The sequence below is a fragment of the Tiliqua scincoides genome, chromosome 2 (genome assembly GCF_035046505.1).
Source record: "Tiliqua scincoides isolate rTilSci1 chromosome 2, rTilSci1.hap2, whole genome shotgun sequence".
Lineage (NCBI taxonomy): Eukaryota > Metazoa > Chordata > Lepidosauria > Squamata > Scincidae > Tiliqua > Tiliqua scincoides.
The window spans coordinates 16,277,259-16,295,755 of NC_089822.1; the positions used below are offsets into that span (position 1 = coordinate 16,277,259).

Below are 18,497 nucleotides of genomic sequence, written 5' to 3' on the forward strand. Positions count from 1 at the left end.
GCAACTGAGCTAGTCAAAATGTTTTCTTTCTGTAAAAATAATTGCTTATCCTAGAAAATGAATTACTTGCATTCTAGTTGTACATGTTACCTGACTAGCAAGAATTGAAACTGCTACAAAACTGCACTAGGTTGAACAAAAATGTATGTTTTTGCAAATTAATAGTAAATAGAAAAATGGGAAATAATTCTGCTCCAAGATGTTCCTACTACATGGAGTTGTTTTCAGCAGATGTTGATTCTAGGCTGAGAGGCTGGTAAAATGAAGGAGTATTTTCCAGCTGTGTTTTATTTAGCATATGACTTGTAGTGATGCTACATAGAATGAAACCAGATGCATCCATGGAACAACTGCCTCTCTTGAACCAAGTGAATGTTTCCTGAGATACAGAGTTAGGTGTAGTCTTGTATATGTATGTAGTGCATGTGTATCTGCAAATCAACATAGAGTGAGGTTCATGCAAATTAACTGCCCCCCACCTTGCCAAAGCTTCCAGAGGCAAGAGCTGCAGTCTTGACTGTGAAAGCAGTAAGAGAAGGAAAAGACTGAAGGGGAGCCATAGGGAAAGTCCCAACCCTGGGGAAACCCCATGACTTTCCCCTTTGCTGCATCAGTGAGAGAGTTAGAGGCGTCTTGGCGAGTTCCCCTTTGCCTAAGGGAGGCCTCCTCATTAACATCTTGCTGATGAATAAGGGCCTACTCATGAGCCAGGAATGAATGTGAGAAAGCAGAAGAAGTGGGAGGCTGGAGGAATTCCATGGCTTTCCTTGGTTAGCAAGGGAGCCAAAAATCCATGAGGAAGAGAAACCGGATACAGCTAGCACCCTTTGCTAACTGAAGCCAAGGAGACCCAAAGCTTGCCCCGCCCTCCAGCCCCTTTCTCAGAGGGGACTTCAGTCTGTTCATTTTAATGACTTTAAGCATGCTTGTCTGCTGGGTTGTAGTAATTACTTTTAAGTACCCACCATAGGCAATTTTTTTTCTTTTCAATCTCGCACAAAGTGTGAGAAGTGTGGCTGATTTATTTATTTTCCTCATTTTTATACCGCTCATCCTCCAAGGAGCTCAGGGTGGTGTGCATTGTTCTTTTCCTCATTTTGTCCTTGCAACAACCCTATGAGTTAGGTGAGACTGAGACATAATGACTAGCCCCACTAACAATCTACATACTGGTTTTTTTGTCTTGATTCTACATGAACAGTATAAATATTAGCTTGTATTATATTGGCATGAAATTCAAGTCTTTTAATTCTGTTTGCTGCTCTTAGTTTTTGATTTCCCATTTTTATTTTCAAAGTAGTATATTGCATATTGTTATAAACAACAGAATCTTTGCTGAGGAAGAAAAGTCTGTGATGTGAAAGAGGAATAGATAATAACTATGATGATAACTGTCATCATAGATGATAACTAGAGGTGTTTGTTTCCGGTGAGTAAGAAAGAATTACAGCATACATCTTACTGAACATAATGGGGTTACTTCTGAGTAAAATAGATAAAACCATTTTCAAACACCCCTAATTGATAGCAGTTTTTTCCAGATGTTTATACCACCCTTCCTCCTATAAAGTCAGAGGTGTGTACATGGTTCCTTCCCTCCTTTTTGTTCCCACAACAACCCTGTAAGGTAGGTTAGGCTGAGACATAGTGAGTGGCCCCAGGTCACACAGGGAACTTCATGGCTGAGTGGGTATTTGAACCTGGATCTTCCAAAGTCCAACACCAGAACTACTACACCATGCAAGAACCGTGATATAGCACTAGGGTACACATGCAAACCATCCTTTTGTCATGATTTAGGTATTGAGAGGGCCTGTGGGGATCACATACCCCTTGAGCAAATTATCCTGTATTTTCTTAGTCAACCATAACCAAGGGGTAGGCCAACCAAGTCTGCTGCCCATTGCTTCCCTTGCCATACTCTTTGCCTGTGTACACATATTCCCCCCTCCAAAAGTTCCCTACCCTTCTCACCACACTCAAGCACACAGGGTTTAAAGTTTTCAGGGAACACATCCCTTTAAACCCTGTGTGAGGCTGGAAGGAAGCAAATGATCCAATTCCCACTCACTTTTAGCCAATGAGGCGCAGATCCATGCAGTTCATGTCCAGGACAGGCTGAATGGAGAAAGCAACAGATTTTGGCTGAATGACACCACAAGTCTACCATCCTCTTATCCCCTCACCATCAAACTGCACCAGCCCTCTTCATGGCTGGGCTAACCATAACCGTGATAAGCCTTTGACAGTGGATATAACACCAATCCATGTTTTGAGATTACATGAACAAACCTGGGGCTCAGATTCCCTCTTTGATTTCCCATGATGTGTGTGTATCTGCAAGGTAAACTGGTCATCAGTGTCATCTTCCCTCATCCATTTATGTAATATTCTTGGGAGGGTTTCCCAACTAAGAAAAACAATTGCATTTGAAGAAAGCATTAAAAACAGAGCATCTCTTTGGACTGGATTTTCAAATAGCTAAATAAAAGGTTAACTTCATGTTGTATAAAAGCGTGATTTAGAAAGAAAATGGTAAGGATTTACTGTTTTTATGTGTGTGAACATTTTTCGCAGATAGTGTAAAAATAAAAGACCAGTTGAATGCTATCCAGAGGCTTTGTTTTTAATAATGTTATTTATTGTTTCATGTTTGTCAGTGTGCACTATTGTTTTAATACAGAAAAACTTAACAAGACATTCAAATGCTATAAGTGGGATTTCATTTTTAAAACTACTAGGATGATATTTCTCCTCATTCGGATATTTTCCAAAAAAGTAATTTTGGTTGCTTAACCAGGTTGCTTAACTTAATAGTTAGCAAGGTTGGGTTTCTGTTTTTATGGGGTTTTTTTTTAACTGGATGACAGCTTACAAGATGGAGGACTCATAGGAAAATAGTCACTATTTTTTTTTCTGGTCTCTTAAGAATTAAACTGCTTGTTAGTTGGTGGTTCTTATATTTCATAATACTGAATCAGATTGGGTCCATGATAGTTGGTGGACCATGATAGTTGGTGGATAGTTGGTGGACCACCAACCATGATAGTTGGTGGATAGTTGGTTGTCAGTTCTGGCACTGGCTCTCCAAGATCTCAGGCAGAATCTCTTTTCAGCCCTGCCAGCTAAGATGCCAGGGATTGAACCTAGGATGTCTTACTTTGAACAATGGCCCCTTGCACATTATAATTCAAAACAATTCTATTTTATATACAATATAAAATTTTATGTTATTTTAGTACATTTATCACATTTGCAGCTCATGCTTCTTCTTGAGTGCAGCATGCATTATTCTAGTTCATATTAGTCCTTGCAACATGTGAGACAACTCAGTCTGAGAAAAGTGCGTTCTTCGCAACCATTCAGTCACTATTATTGCTGGGCCGCTCTTTCTCCCATGGCTTTAACCCATTTTATCCTCACAACATCTCCTGTGAGGTTGATTAGGCTGAAAGAAACTGACTGGCCCAAGGTCACCCAGGGAGCTATTACACCACAAGGAATCTCATTTTAAGCAATAATCTTTATGTAAGGTAAGCTATTTAATTACAAAGTCATTCTCCATGACCCATCCTTTAGGAAGGTGTTCAACATTATTTTTTTAAAATCTGAGAAACATCAAACTAGCAATAACCCCAAAACCTCATGAGTTATGATGAGAAAGGTTGGCAAGGCTAGCTGTCGGGTATCAGGCAACCTGGTTGTCTAATTAAGGGAGAACTTTATATGCCGCCTAGAGCTTCTTGGAAGAAGGGTGGGAAAATGCTTAGTAGTAGTAAGACTTTCTAGTTTGACTTGGAGAACATAACTTTTATTTCTTGAAAAAAAAAATTCCCATACTTTTGCTATGGTCAAATGGTATTGAAATCCACACAGATATTTGTACTTTGTTCTAAATCTTCAACCCAGACTTTTTGGCACTTCTTGGTATGATGCTTCCCAGTCTTCCTTGCTTTCAAGATACATCTAAAAGATAAATGATTTATTTTGTCAGATTGAACCATATAAACCTGCCATAGGAAGGATGGGGATGCGGTCTCCTGATGGGGAAAAAGCATTTTTGTATCTTAGTCAACATATTTGCCTTTAACTAGCATAAAAGGGAGTTATACTTGGGTATTAATATCACATCACTTCATTATTATTTTTCTGGGCTGTAAACCTAACTATTGGAAGCTTTACAAGTTCCTTGCCTCCCAGATCTCTTTAAGCTGTTAAAGTATATAAATAGTGTTGGACAACAGTAGATGTACATCAGCTGTGCCTCTGTTCTCCTCCTTGCCACAATTCTTCAAATTGCTTGCTTGTTTTTTAATCCAAGAAATGCAGTAAAGGGTGTTCGATCTTCTAAGGGAATCAGGTGTATACAGTCTCAAAGTAGCAAAGCTTTTTAATATTTTATCTTCTTCTAAAACAGGTTCATACCAAGTTCCACTGCCGGCTGGCACATGCTCCAAGCACTGACACTTCATGCTTGACTTTTTCTTATGATGGCACTGTTCTTGCCACTCGGGGAGGTGAGTGCCACGTTTTCATCCATGCATTTCACCAGCTACCAGTTCAATTAAAATGCAGACTGACTTGTAGAGCAGAACTGCACGTGATCAAGTAGTGCTGCCTGAAATGAGAACCCCACTTCAGTTGTTGTCCTTTCCCCACTGTCATATTAGGTTTAACTTGCCTTGTGTCCTGATGTTGAGCATTTTCCCACCCTTGTCTCACCAAATTGGCTAGTAGGAGACAAAGAAATGCTGACTGTAATGTCATTAGGGCACAGCCAAAGCTCAACTGCTTGTTACAGAGCAGGTAATGGAGTCTCAATTCGGAGTTGCCATTTTTGGTGGTAGACTTATGTTTCTTATAACACATTTTTATTTAATCATTTTCTAAGTCACTTTTCTGATTTTTTACAAAATCACCCAAATCTGTATACACATTTAAAAACAATAACAAAAATAAGTTAATATATTAATTAAAAACAGTAAAATTATGGGGAAGTGTAGAAGAGCATCAGACACTGGCATCGAATATCAGACCTGTGGGACTGACCATGATTTCCATGTCATGTAAAGATATACACATCTTTGTCATTAAGACAGCATTTGCCAAAATACAGTAGTTAGCATTTGCAAACATCCTGTCAAATTCTGTATTTGTGCTTTTCATGGACCCTTAACTCTCTTCTTTCACCTCTGTTGAGCTTCCATGTGCTGCAGTCTTCAACACTTCCCAAAATGTCACAGGTAGCCAGGTGGCTGATCATAAATAAATTAGGATCCAACCCACTTGTCATACTTTGATCTAAAATCATTTTGAAAACAGGGTTTTAGTATGCACAGTCCTAAGCTACTTTTAAAAACACAGTATATTGGAGAATGTTAACTTGGTCCCAAGAGGATTTAGCTTCATTGTAGTCATTTTTAAATCTGCGAAAGAACGAGCATTTGTGCTTTTATGTAATATAAGTATTACTCTGGACTTTAACCAGCAAAAGCAGATGTGTAGCCAGCAGTCAGTCTTAGATTAGCACACCTGCCCAAAGGCAGGGGATCAAAGATGGAATCATGTTTGGGAGAACAGGGACTTTCAGTGAAATCCTGATTGCATCCCTGGGTCTGTGATGCAGTTTGTCAGATATGAGAGAGCTGAGACAGGTTCAATTGCAGGCACTAGGGGAAAGGTGCAGCAGAAGGATTGCTTAGGAGTGTTTCCAGTTTAATTCCCATCGAGACTAAGTTGTAACTTGACAGAAATGCAAGAAAGCAGTGTTTAAATATCCACTTGTGACCCTGAAAATAGTTCTTAAAAAGCACAGTTGGATATAGTTTTTGTAACACAGTAATAAAATGTTATTCTCTAAAAAAAAGTACAAGGTTGAACATAAAAATGGAATTCAGTGAAACACAAGGAGTATCCTTCCTTTCTGCTGACATGTTATGAATATCCACCATTAACATCTTGTGTTGCTTTACATCAAAATAACAATTTGTCTGTGTTGGTTTAATATGTATGTGAACTCTGATACAACAAACTAAACATGTGACCAATTTCCACTGTTTGCTATGGAATACAAAAACCTACAAGTACAATCTCATCAGGTCATCTTACGCAGGAAAACAAGCATCTCCAACTTTGCTGTAAATAGATTTTATTAATGCTGTCTACCACAAAGCCTACCCTAATTGAATAGTGTAAGTATAATACTTAACATTTGTATTGCATTCAAGAATTCAGAGCACTTTATAAGTGTTGTCTTCTAGTAATCCTTACAACTACCTGTAAGGTAGGTGAGACTTTTTAAAGTCAAGTAAGACTATAAGGGCAAGTGGTGATCCTGGCCCTGTTACCACCCAGGGCAACAGCCACAGCTTCCATCTCCTGCCTCCCTTTTGGAGGCCGAGGAGTCCACGCACAGCCTCCCTGGCCCTCTGAAGGCCTTGTAAAGCATTCTGAAGTCCAGGGAAGCCTCCCCAGTCATCAGAAGGCGGTCTAAGGGCTTAAAACATCACTTCTAGTTTCCTCCATGTACCCAGAAGTGATATTTTTCAGCCCTCTGAAGGCTTTACAAGGTCTTCAGAGGGTTGGGGAGGCAGCATGCTGCTTCCCCAGACCTCAGAACACCTCTGGGCAGAAAACCTTCTGGGGGCAATCCTCAGATTGGTGCACTGGCCAACTGAGTGCTGTAGGGGGGGCACCGCCCCAAACCTGACACCCAGGGCATTTGTCCTTGCCCCCCCTGCACACCACAGCTAAGGGTCCAGTTCTATTCAACTTTCCAGTGTCAATGCTACTCTGAGGTGTGGGAACAAATGTTCCTTCCTCCTTTACCCTGAGAAGACCTCCATGACTGCCCCCCCCACCTCAGGAGATTGGGTACAGCAGCATCAGTGCTGAAAAGTTGGACCATTCTCCCTTACCAGCACTTTAATTAACTTTGTGACATTTGTGAGCAAATTATAAGCATACATCGGGAGCAGTAAGAGAAATATGAACTTGAAGTGGGGTTAGAAACTGTCCATAACAGAAACATAAGATTGCTGCAAAAATGTGTTCTTTGTGTGTTATAGTAACATGCAAATGACAGTCTCCTCATAGGAAGGTCTAAGAACTTAAGAAGAGCCCTAATGCTTCAGGGAGCACTCTGTCAGTCGCTTATATGTTATGTAATCATACAAGAAAGCCCAACTATACAGATGGAAGTTCTGCATTAAGTGGCAACTACATTACCCAGGATTGTGTAGAGGTCATTTTTTGTTGTAAGTAAAAAAAACAATGTCTTGTGTCAACTTAGACAATTTTAAACACTGCATTTTTTATTATTGTGAAAAATAATAGTGTTGTACTTTCCGCTTGGTACATTTCAATTTGAACTCTCCTTCATTATTGCTACTTTACTTTGCAGTCATATCTTTTATGAACTTTTCTTATAATTTGCACATGCAGGAGTATAAAATTAGAATGCTAAGTTACTCTGTTAACATTTCTTTGTGCTGGGATGTCTAATATCTGCATCCTTCCATAAGTGTGATGGTTCCTGAAGTTTCTTGTGATGCAGAACAAAGTTCTGAAAGTATTTCCTAACATTTTCTAAACATTAGTAACAAGCATCTAACTGATTTTTTCCCTCCTGTATCTCATAAGTCCTCCAGAGTGAAAATCATGTCAAGGTCTAGTCTGTCAAGGCCGAAGAAACCTTGGTGGTGATTTGTTAGCATGAGGGGAGATTTGAAGAATAGCCAGAAAAATAGATGTTCTGCAAACATTTGTAAAGCTTAGTTTTGTTTAGTTTCCCAAATGTAGTGTGGAACTAATGTTATGGAACCTGTACTGTTACCTGTACAGAATCTCATTGTTACCTATCCTATTGTACAGGTAACAAAGGCCTTGTCCGCATGTTGCATTCTCTCAGCTTCAATGGAAAGGCTTTCTCCCTCCCTCCCTCCCTCCCTCCATGTGTGTGTGTGTAAGACTAATTTCATTTCTGGACCCAATTCAAGGTGCTGGTTTTGACCTTTAAAACCCTAAATGGCTTGGGACCAGCATTTGAGAGACCGCCTTCTACCATATATTCCGGCCCGTTCTCTTTGGTCATCAGAGGGGGCCCTCTTGTGGTTGTGCCGCCATTAAGAGAGGTGAGGGAGATGGTGGCCAGAAATAGGGCTTTCTTGGTGGTGGCGCCTGTATTGTGGAATTCCCTCCCCTTACAGTTACAAACAGCTCCTTCATTATTAACCTTCCGGCGAGGCCTGAAGAGGTTTTTATTTCAGCAAGCCTTTGATGCCTGATGGCTGCTTTTAACAATTGTTTTTTACTGCTGACTTGATTGCTGCTAGCTGTTTTTTTAAAAATCTATTTCATTGTTGTTGTTTTTATGTATTTTATGACTTTTAAATGTTGTTAGCTGCCTTGGGTGCCCTCTGGAGAGAGAGGTGGATTATAAATCAAATAAATAAATAAATAAATAAGTCAATTTGATGTGGCACAGAAGGGAAATCTGAGACAAAAAGGTAAGCGTAGGTAGACAAGGCATCAGGAAAAGGGGTAAGCTACAGCATGAACAGGCTGAAAAGAACTGTGTCAGAAACTGCTATTGAACAACCAATGCTGCTATTGACGTCAGTACCATGTAACAAAGAGTGATTTGAAATTGGAACAACTGTTTGTTTGAAGATTTACAAGAGCATAAAACAACACCTTCTGGATCAGGCCAACGGTCCATCTAGTCAAGCAGTCTGTATCTCACAGTGGACTACCAGATGCTTCTGGGAGTACTAAAGACAATGAGATGCCTGTATCCTGTTGCCACTCCCTTGCATCCAGATATAGTCTAACTTAAGAGTTTTATTGGAGGTTGCATATACTATAGTCATCATAGTTTGTGACCTGTGATAAATTCTTCCTCCATAAATCTGTCCAAGGCATCTAGCCAGGTGCCATCACAGCATCCTGTGGCAAGGAGTTCCATTAACTGACTGATTAATAGATTAATCAATTAATTAATCAGTAAAGAACTATTTCCTTTTGTATGTTCTAAGTCTCCCGCCTCTCTATATTAGAGGATGCCCCCTGGTTCTGGTGTTATGCAAGAGGAAAAAAGAACTTCTTTCTATCCAGCCTATCCATCCCATGCATAATTTTACAGGTCTCAATCACATCTCCCTCGGGTGCCTTCTTTCTAGACTGAAGAGCCCCAAACATTGTAGCCTTTTCCGTGTAAGGTTGGTTTCCCAGTTCCCTAATCATTTTTGCTTCCCCTTTCTATATTTATAATAAGTAAATGCAGTGCGTTCTTCATGATTGGATGTTAAATCTTTTTTTATTTTTCATAGGAGATGATACCTTAAAAACATGGGACATCAGGCAGTTCAAAACACATCTTAACTCAGTTGCCAGTCTACCTAGCTTCTTCCCCATGTGAGTAATTTTTTATCTTACAGTTGGGGGTAAGAGAGGGATTCACTCTACATTTGAATTCCACTTATGTTACTTTTATAAGTATTAACTATCAACATTAAGCGTTATGCAGACATAATGGTTAAAGCCAACAAAGAACACAATGGGAGAACAGGTACTGGAGGGGGAAGAGTGAATAAGGGTACATTCAGAAGGCTGATTTTTGTTTTGGAGACAGCTGGAGGTCACATTTGCAGTGGACTTGGTGTTAACTGCAGTGGAATGTGGAGTGAGATGTGGTACAATTGTATACGTATTTACTCAGAAATAAGATCCACTGAATTCAGCAGGATATAATCCCAGGTAAGATGCCATAGTATTACAGCCTTAGGCTTTCCTGGGAGTAAGCCCCATTGAACAAGGATTGCACTTATGGATTGAACACAAGGATTCAGCTCTTAAATATTTTACTTTTATTCACAGTGGCCTATAGTTCTTACATAAAAGATTGAGATTAATTTTAATGAACCTAAAAAGAGAGTACTACTTAAAACTGAATGTGGAGTATGAATTACTAGACACCTTATTTCTCTGAGAGAAGCAGGAAAGAACAATATTGTAAAATTGTCCTTTTTGCCTGCTTCTAATTTTGCATTTCCATTTGAAATGGGCAGATATTTTGTTAATGAAAACAGATTTTGTGACCTACTTGCTGTCTGACTAATAGCCAAATTATGAAACTGCTTCTATTATTGTTACATTCTTTCTTCTAGTGTTGAAATCTTGATGTCTCATTTTGTTGGCTTTTGACAGCTTCTGTTATTTGAACCCAGCTGTGATTTTTTTTTGTTGTCATACGTAATTAAAGGTTTAACACTGAATTCACAAACAACCTTTATTTGACATAATATATAAATAAGACTTCAGGAGAATAAACTCGTGTGTTCTTTACTGTATTTTGCACCAGGACAGACTGCTGTTTCAGCCCAGATGATAAACTACTTGTCACTGGTACTTCTGTTAAAAAAGGACATGGAAATGGAAAACTGCTTTTCTTTGAGCGGGAGACATTTAAGAAAGTGTATGAAATAGATGTCACAGATGCGGTAAGGCAAAGTACAGCATGTACTGTAATGTGATTTATTTAGTTCATGCAGGAAAAGGTGTTCTTGAAACTGCCTCTCAGAACACCTGTGTGGGGCAGGGGCCATAGCCCTGAGGCATCTGGTGGGCCACTGTGACATACAGGAACCTGAACTAATTGAGACTCTGCCCAGCAGGACTCATCTTATGATCTTAGTGGTGGACCTCTTGCTTTGATGCAGATGGCCCTAGATTCAGCCCCTTGCATCTCCAGGAAGGACAGACAAAAATTCTCACCCTAGCTTTGAAGAGTAACTGTCAGTCAGTGTCAACAGTGCTGAGCTTAGAAGAGCCTGTGGTCTGATTCAGTTATGTTTTCTTCTTTAAGCTCATCTTTTCTGTGAACCCTTTGACACAGTACCCAAATCCCTACTTATAACTAAGCCCGAGCATGTGTCAGTGAAATAATGCATGGTCTTCCCTATCTTGCTCTTGCCTTCACTTTCCTCCTCATTTCTCTGAGATCTTCCTTGTCTCAATATTTAGATAGTAAAGCAAAAACCTGTTTCCTCATCTTTTTGTTTATGGCTGGTATTATACATATAATAAAAAATTGACTTGCATTATCTCTGCCATGTGTCTAATTATATTTTATGTTTTCATCTGTGTAAGTATGACTAAATGTACACTCTTATGACTAAATGTTTTGTAATGATCAGGATATCATGGAATATACCACATCAGTGACAGTATTTATATGGTCTTTTACAAATAATAAATGGAGTCTGTATTTTGAACTTTGGCCAGTCCTACAGTCCATCAGAGTATAGGCCAGAAGGTCCATCTACATAGTTTTAAACATCGGCACTCCCAGTTTGTCATGGTATCCCATGTTTAGGGGAAGGGTCACACCCATTTCAGAAAGAATTCCCAAGCACGGCCACTTAATTAGAATGGTAATTTGCCTAGAGGGCTGGGAAGAAGAGGCTGATAACATTGTGCACCTCTGGGATCCTGCAACCAATGTCCTGCAGGACCTGCAGTCACAGATCCTTGGAGGGCTTTCTGCATCATATATTGTTGAGGAGAAGCATGAGGGCTATCATGAGACTATGGATATAATTAAGATTTATTGAATCGAGTTTCAAACCAGTTCTAATGGGTACTGCACATGAAATAGGTTGGAGGAGAACCCCAGTGGGTCACATTTAAACAATATAGAAAAAGCAGTTTATACAGCTGTTTAGTTTTAGTTTGTCTAATAGCAAAGGGGGACTAGATAATATAGATAATTTTAAAATGCTTGAAGGCAGTAAACTTAATCTATTAAACAGCTTGGTAAATAGCCAATAGGTTTTGGCCTGCAAATGAACTTGATGGTTAATGGAAACTTAATGGCTTCTTTAAATGCTTGACCAAAGTGGTGTCTGACATTCCTTTCTGTCATACCAAGAAAGCCATTGTTCACCTCCTTTCTTCTAAGTTTTTATGGGAGACTGCATTCTTATTCCAGAATGTTTATGTTTTTGTGTGAGCTAACGAATATTTACAGACATCTCCAGAAGGCATTTTGCCAGCAGTGAATGAGGCATGAACAAAAGCTAAGCAGCTCATAATATCTTGCTGGTTAGCAACATCTGTAGTTTGGGCACAATATCAGAATATTTTTAAAAAGCCAGTTCTTGGTTTCTTGGCACATGGTAGTGTGACCAAGGAATGAAACTCAGGAAAAGGCTATTCCATTTGGGGCTGTCTCAGTTCTCAGAGCACCTAGTGAGTTCTGTGGGGCAAAGAAAGTGACTGCAATCTAGAACATGGTTGAGAGAATCAAAACTTCTGGGATTGTTATTTGTGTTTCTGCATACTGTAAATCCCTGTCTCTGTTATGAATTAATGGTTGCCATTCACTCCTATGCAGAAGTAAAGTTCTGCACTTGGGAAGTATAATGGTGTAGAGCAGGGATGCCCAAACACCGGCCCTGGGGCCATTTGCGGCCCTCGAGGCCTCTCAGTGCGGCCCTCAGGGAGCTCCCAGTCTCTAATGAGCCTGTGGTCCTCTGGTGATTTGTTGGAGCCCACACTGGCCGGATGCAACTGCTCTCAGTGTGAGGGCGACTGTTTGACCTCTTGGTGAGCTGTGCTCCCTCCACTGCTTGCTGTTTCACATCTGTGATGCAGTAGTGGCAGCAAAGGAAAGGCCAGTCTTGCTTTGTGCAAGGCCTTTTATAGGCCTTGAGCTATTGCATGACCTTCATTCATTCATATATGTTCATCTTTAATATATTCATTTATGTAAACGTATGTAAATTTATTCTCCCCCCCGGGCCCCCGACACAGTGTCAGAGAGACAATGTGGCCCTCCTGCCAAAAACTTTGGACACCCCTGGTGTAGAGGGAACAAAACCTCCCCCTCCCCAATATTGGTTTGGCTCAAGTATAGACAGGAACTCCATGGTTTGGCTCAGGATAGAGTTTTTATTTGCACAAGTCCAAGCCTCTAACGCAGCAGACTGGGAGCAGTATATTTCTATATGCGAAGTGCTTAGAAATGAACATAAGAAGAGCCCTGCTGGATCAGGCCAAAGGCCCATCTAGTCCAGCTTCCTGTATCTCACAGTGGCCCACCAATGCTCGAGGGAGCACACAAGACAACAGACACAATCTGTGTCCCGGTGCTCTCCCCTGCATCTGGCAATCAGAGGCAGCCTGCCTCTAAAACCAAGAGCTTGCAGAAATGCTGGGTACATTGTGTTTCCCATCAAGCTCTTTCCACACCTGACCCATCACAATTGTGAGAATTTTGCTAGTGTTAGTATACAATGTTATACAGAAACAGCAATTACTGCACAAGTGGGTAGAACAAAGAATGTGACATACTCTTTTCAAAAATATGACTGATATTGAACTTGGGGAGTCCTTGCTAAAACCTGGAGTATCTTATTATTTTTAACCTAATTTTGAATTTTCTGACTTTGGGTCATTTGAGATTGAATAGTGTAGATGCCTTAAAAGGATGCAATTGTAATGGAGTCATCTTAATTCTTGTTTGAAGTCAAGATTTTATCAAATCCTAGAATATGTGTATAGTTGTGACTTGAAATTGTTGTGTCTGTTGTAAAACCTACTTGGAGAGAATATTCTCATCTTAACTAAATCAGGTAAATGTTGTTTCAATAAACCAAATGGCTACTAAAGCGCATATGCAAGTTCTTCTTCTGGGACGTCATCAAATCACTGCTGCGTTGGGCTCGGCTTGGGAGGCAAGGCCTCCCACTCAGTTTACCGCACTCCATATAGGGAGTGGCAGAGTTCCATGCAACAGTGATATGAGCTAGTCCACTACCCAAAGTCATCCGACCCTTGGGCAACAGGTTGCCGACCCAGATATAGGACTTATAGCTCTCATTCTTGTAGCTAAAGTATATTCCATTGCCATATAGAGATGTGCAAGTAACTGATTTTCAGTCCAAATGACAGTGTTTTCACATAGTTCTGAAGTCAGTTTTCCCAGGACAAATACGCTAGTGCTGCTTCCTGGCCTCTTGACCATTTTAAACCCAGCAACAGTATCTATACAGCCATATAGATAACTTTTCAACTACTATCTTATTTATTGTCATTGGCTAAATTCATAGGATGAGCTCCAAAGGAGCTTTGCACTTGAGTTATTGGAGTTGTCTAGTTTTAGGCAAGTCTTTTTATGTGCAGACAGTCTGTCTATATAATAATGAACATTCCTCCCCTTCTCCATGGACTAGGGATACATTTTGGGAGCAGAACAATAGTATATTTTTCCAGCCCTTACAAGTATTTTAAATTGAATTGACTTAAAATAAATTATTTTATAATCTTGGTATTTTGCATGCCAACATTTGTTGGAAGAGCTGACTTTTTTAAAGTTTCTAGCCTGTCCTATTCTATTGGATTAGGAAAAATAACAGCAATATTGAAAGCTTAGCTTTATAAAGTATGTTAAAAGTGCTGTTCATCAAATTAACCTTTTCAAAACCATGTAGTTGGATTACTTTAAAAAAAAGCAACCTGAAAGCAGAACTGTTAACTTCTTAAGAGTCATGCTTAGTAAGCTGCTCCTTATTTTTTACTTGAGATGTCAAAGATGCTGTTGAGATCTCCTATGACTTAGTGCAGAGAGCACCTTGTTCAGTATTGCTAAGGTGAAAGGTGACATTTATATGATCCACATCACTATGGTGTCAGATCAACCCATTTAGGAGATCTGCTCTTTCTTCTTTGTCTGTGTCAGGCTCCACCAGCCCAGTTGGAAATAAAGACAACTAGAGCAAAAGTGACATCCTGGCTCACATTCTCCAAAGCTCTTTATCTTCTCTCATACTTGGCAAAAAGAAGGAAGTAGTTTAAAATTGCATCAAGCATTGGAAGGACTTGAGCAGCAGGCACAGCAGTAGCTGCAGCAGCTGCAATAAAAAAGGGTACAAACTAAGATCTGTCTACAAGAATAAACTCTGGTCTAGCCAGAAGCAATAGAAGGCAAGAGTGGGGAAAAGCACAATATGAGAGGTATCTCTCTAGTGCTGTCCAGCAAGAAGGACCAAGTAGGGACTCCAAGGCACCCAAAGGACAGTGTATCCAAAGGCTTTTGTGATGTACCCAAAAAGGCTTTGTGATGTACCCAAAGGCTTTTGTGATGTACCTTGGTAAAAGTAAATACTGAATAGATATGTTCTGAAATTTCATAGAAGTTTTATGATAGTTTTAAAAAAGATTTTACAAAAGTCTTTTCTCCTTTGGCTATAGTGTCAGATAGCCCCATGGCAAATTTGACTACGATGCTTTAGTGTCTCTGAGTAGCATTATGTGGTTGGGATACAGTGGACTATACAGTCATGGAGTTTTTGTACCCCCCCCCCCCCCACACACACACTTGCTAGACCATTTCACACCCTCCTTCCATTTCCATTGTAGCCCCTTGCACCTCTTGGAAAGACACTCCTGAAGGTTTGAAAGATTCTCCCCAGTGACATGGAAAATTGGCAACATCTCTGCCTGTACAACTAAGATGTTTCCCTCACTTGTGGAATTCTTTGGACCAGAAAAAAGTGGACCTCTTTTTCTGATTTATATTGGTTCTGCTCTTGTCCCATTCCCTTTTCTTTTTTTTTCACTGCTCTTTTGGATCCCTGCCTTTAAAGTTGAAGTGTAAATACAAAGGTTAATTGGCAATCATTCTGATTAGTCAAAAAGAGACCAATTGGGGGGAAGTAGAATGTAATTGCAGAGCTTGACCATCACTGTCAAAATATCCCCTGATACCTTTGGAGTCTTTACTGCTGACAGGCTGCTTATCTCCCTGCACAGGCAGCCAAGGGCAGCAAATCAAAACATTGCTCTTCAAACAGACTCCACCACATCATGTCACCACCACTGAGGCAGAAAGCAAAGTTGGCACTTCTGAGGAGAATGTTTTAACCTGAAATGTTTTCTCAGCAGCAGCTCTTGCTGACAGTTTTATGTCTTTCTGATCCATTTTGGAGATCTAAACTAGACATTTAAAACCATCTAACCATTGCCAGATAAGCTGTGGTGCTAATGGGTGTTTTTTAAGCTCAGAGCCTATCAAAGTCTGTTTAGGATAGGCAGTGCAGTCAGATGGAACTAAGTTCTCTGCTCCTAGCTTCAAAGGGGCTACATGTTGGCCCAAAGGAGCCCAGGGGAGCCATTAGACAGTTATGCCTGTCTCAGCTGCCTCTTTCAAAAAAGAATGTACTTTTGACATGGTCCAGTCTCTGTCTTGCCTGGCAAGGGCAACTTGGTTGCCGGACTGATAGGTTGGAGGACAGGCATAAGGAAAAGTGGTATTGTATTTATATTAATATTCTTAGATCACTTTTTCTCCAACAGATTCCAAAGTGGCTTACAGTTAAAGCCAAATAAAACAACCTTATAATGCTCAAAAATACTAACAAAACAGGAGCATAAAAGAAGCACACTGAAGCCAGCAAACATTTTAATGTATAACAGTACAGGTCACCCAGCAAACCAGTAACTAACAAAAAACCCATGGCCAACTTCATGACACCAAATAAGAGTTCTAGTATTAGCTCTAATACATGGAAATGAGAGCTGACTCATACAAGCATCTGATTGGTCCCTTGCTCACCTCATTGGCTCTCAGAACAATCAATCTTTTTGGTTAGTTTTGAGTTAAGAAAATCCACTTTTTATTACATAAGGCAGTTGTGTTTTCTTTTTCTGGTTAATTGGCCATAACTTTTAATGGAATACAGAGAATTCAACACTTTTCCATCATTACATTCTGCATGAACTTTTCCAATGATACAATTACAATGATACCTTTCCAAATCTATAATACCTACATGATGGTATTATTCATAAATACAGATTTTCCAAAATTTTGGCCACTAGTATAGTCACCCCCCTAAGGGCGTCACCCAGTGTAGTCCACACCCCCTAGTGACACCACTACATAGGATGGTCTTATGTCACCATTCACTTGTCCTCCAAAGGTGTAAGGCCATGGATCGAGGCCTTCACTGAAGACCTTAACAAATGGACAGACTCATATGGGAGAAGTTGGAGTACTTTTTACATTCTTCTTATCAAACGTCATTCCTCAAAATGTTTGTTCTCCTGGCAGTTTATCCTCACTGCACTTTGTTTTCCCAGTTTCCATGTTGATTTTAGATTTTCCACACTGTTGATAATGAAAACTGTCTTTTACGTCACCCATATCACTATGATGAAGTAACACAATAGTTCTTTGCAAGGACTTAACAGCTGCTTGTTTTTTCCATAGCTTTGTTTTACCACTGCATGTTACTGCACCTGCAAGGAGTGGATCTGCTTATTCTCATGTTTCTCCCCTATGCTAGCAGTTGCAAATTCTCTGTTTATTCAGAGAAATTAGATACACTTTTTTATTATGTAGAAGAGTATTAGAGAAGAAAGCAACCAAAACAAGCTGTTTGTTAACTGGCAAGTTCCACTCCACAATCTTAGAAATCTTCCCTTCAAAATGTACTTATTTACCTTCTAAAAAGTACATCATTGTAATATTTGTCACCAACAAACTGTTATATTGGTCAGCATGTTGCAAAAATCTGGCTCTCAGGTAATGATTTTTTCAGACTGTTAAAGCCCATTAACAAAAAAGTTGTGAAATGTTCACAAAAGTTGTGAAAATCAAAACATTTAGCTTCTCCCACTGATGATTCACACGCTTCCTATATAAGGTCATTTGCATGCCCAAGTGGAGGGGTGTGTGCCCACTTCTCTACCATACAAAGACTGGTTCAGATAATGTATAAGTATGTACATTGGGGTGTAAGGTGGGTGTAGAGATATCAAATTGAGAACTTAATGACATGGCATCTACGCAGATGTGACTGAACACAGGACTGCAATACCACACAAACCATCTGTGCATAAAATTATTACTCAGAATATTTATATACCACTTTCCAATAACAACAACAAAAGTTCACAAAACCAGTTGACATAATAAAATGTAAATAAATAAAAATATTTATTAAAACCCATTAAATAAAAAAATGGGTTCCCTGATCCCCAAAAGACAGTCAAACTAAAAAAAAATACAGAAGAATGCCCAGCCAACAGCCATCAGAAAAGCTACTGGGGTGGATCAGGACATTTTCTTCCTTTGCTAAATACCTTTGCTAGTTCACCACTTCGCTAGTTAGCATGGTTACGTGACATTAAACATGCCATTTGGCCCTACATGCTTGTTTTTGTCTTTTGTCAAATTACAGCCATGGGGAAGGCAGTGAGAATCCAGAACCACAGTGTGGCAGGAAGTGCTTTGGATCCCAAATGGCATTTCAATACTTAACTGCTTCAATAGCATAGTTTTCAGTGGGGAAAAATGGCATGGATATAAAATTAAATACCCCTACCTCTATGCTCTGGTCCTGATCTGAGCTGCAAGTTGCAATCCCCGCACACCTGCTACGTAGAAGTAAAAGAAAGATTCAGATTGTATTATCACATGGTAAATATAGCAT

General features: G+C 39.8%; 1 protein-coding gene across 2 annotated transcripts in view; it reads left to right on the plus strand.

Annotated features, from left to right (window-relative positions):
• WDR70 (WD repeat domain 70) overlaps positions 1 to 18,497 on the plus strand; it is a 136,408-nt gene that overhangs the window by 89,548 nt on the left and 28,363 nt on the right. For both annotated transcript variants that reach the window (XM_066617367.1, XM_066617368.1), the window contains exons 10-12: positions 4,418 to 4,517; positions 9,330 to 9,414; positions 10,361 to 10,499. In XM_066617367.1, the coding sequence (XP_066473464.1) occupies positions 4,418 to 4,517; positions 9,330 to 9,414; positions 10,361 to 10,499 (324 nt within the window). The remainder of the gene's footprint in view (positions 1 to 4,417; positions 4,518 to 9,329; positions 9,415 to 10,360; positions 10,500 to 18,497) is intronic.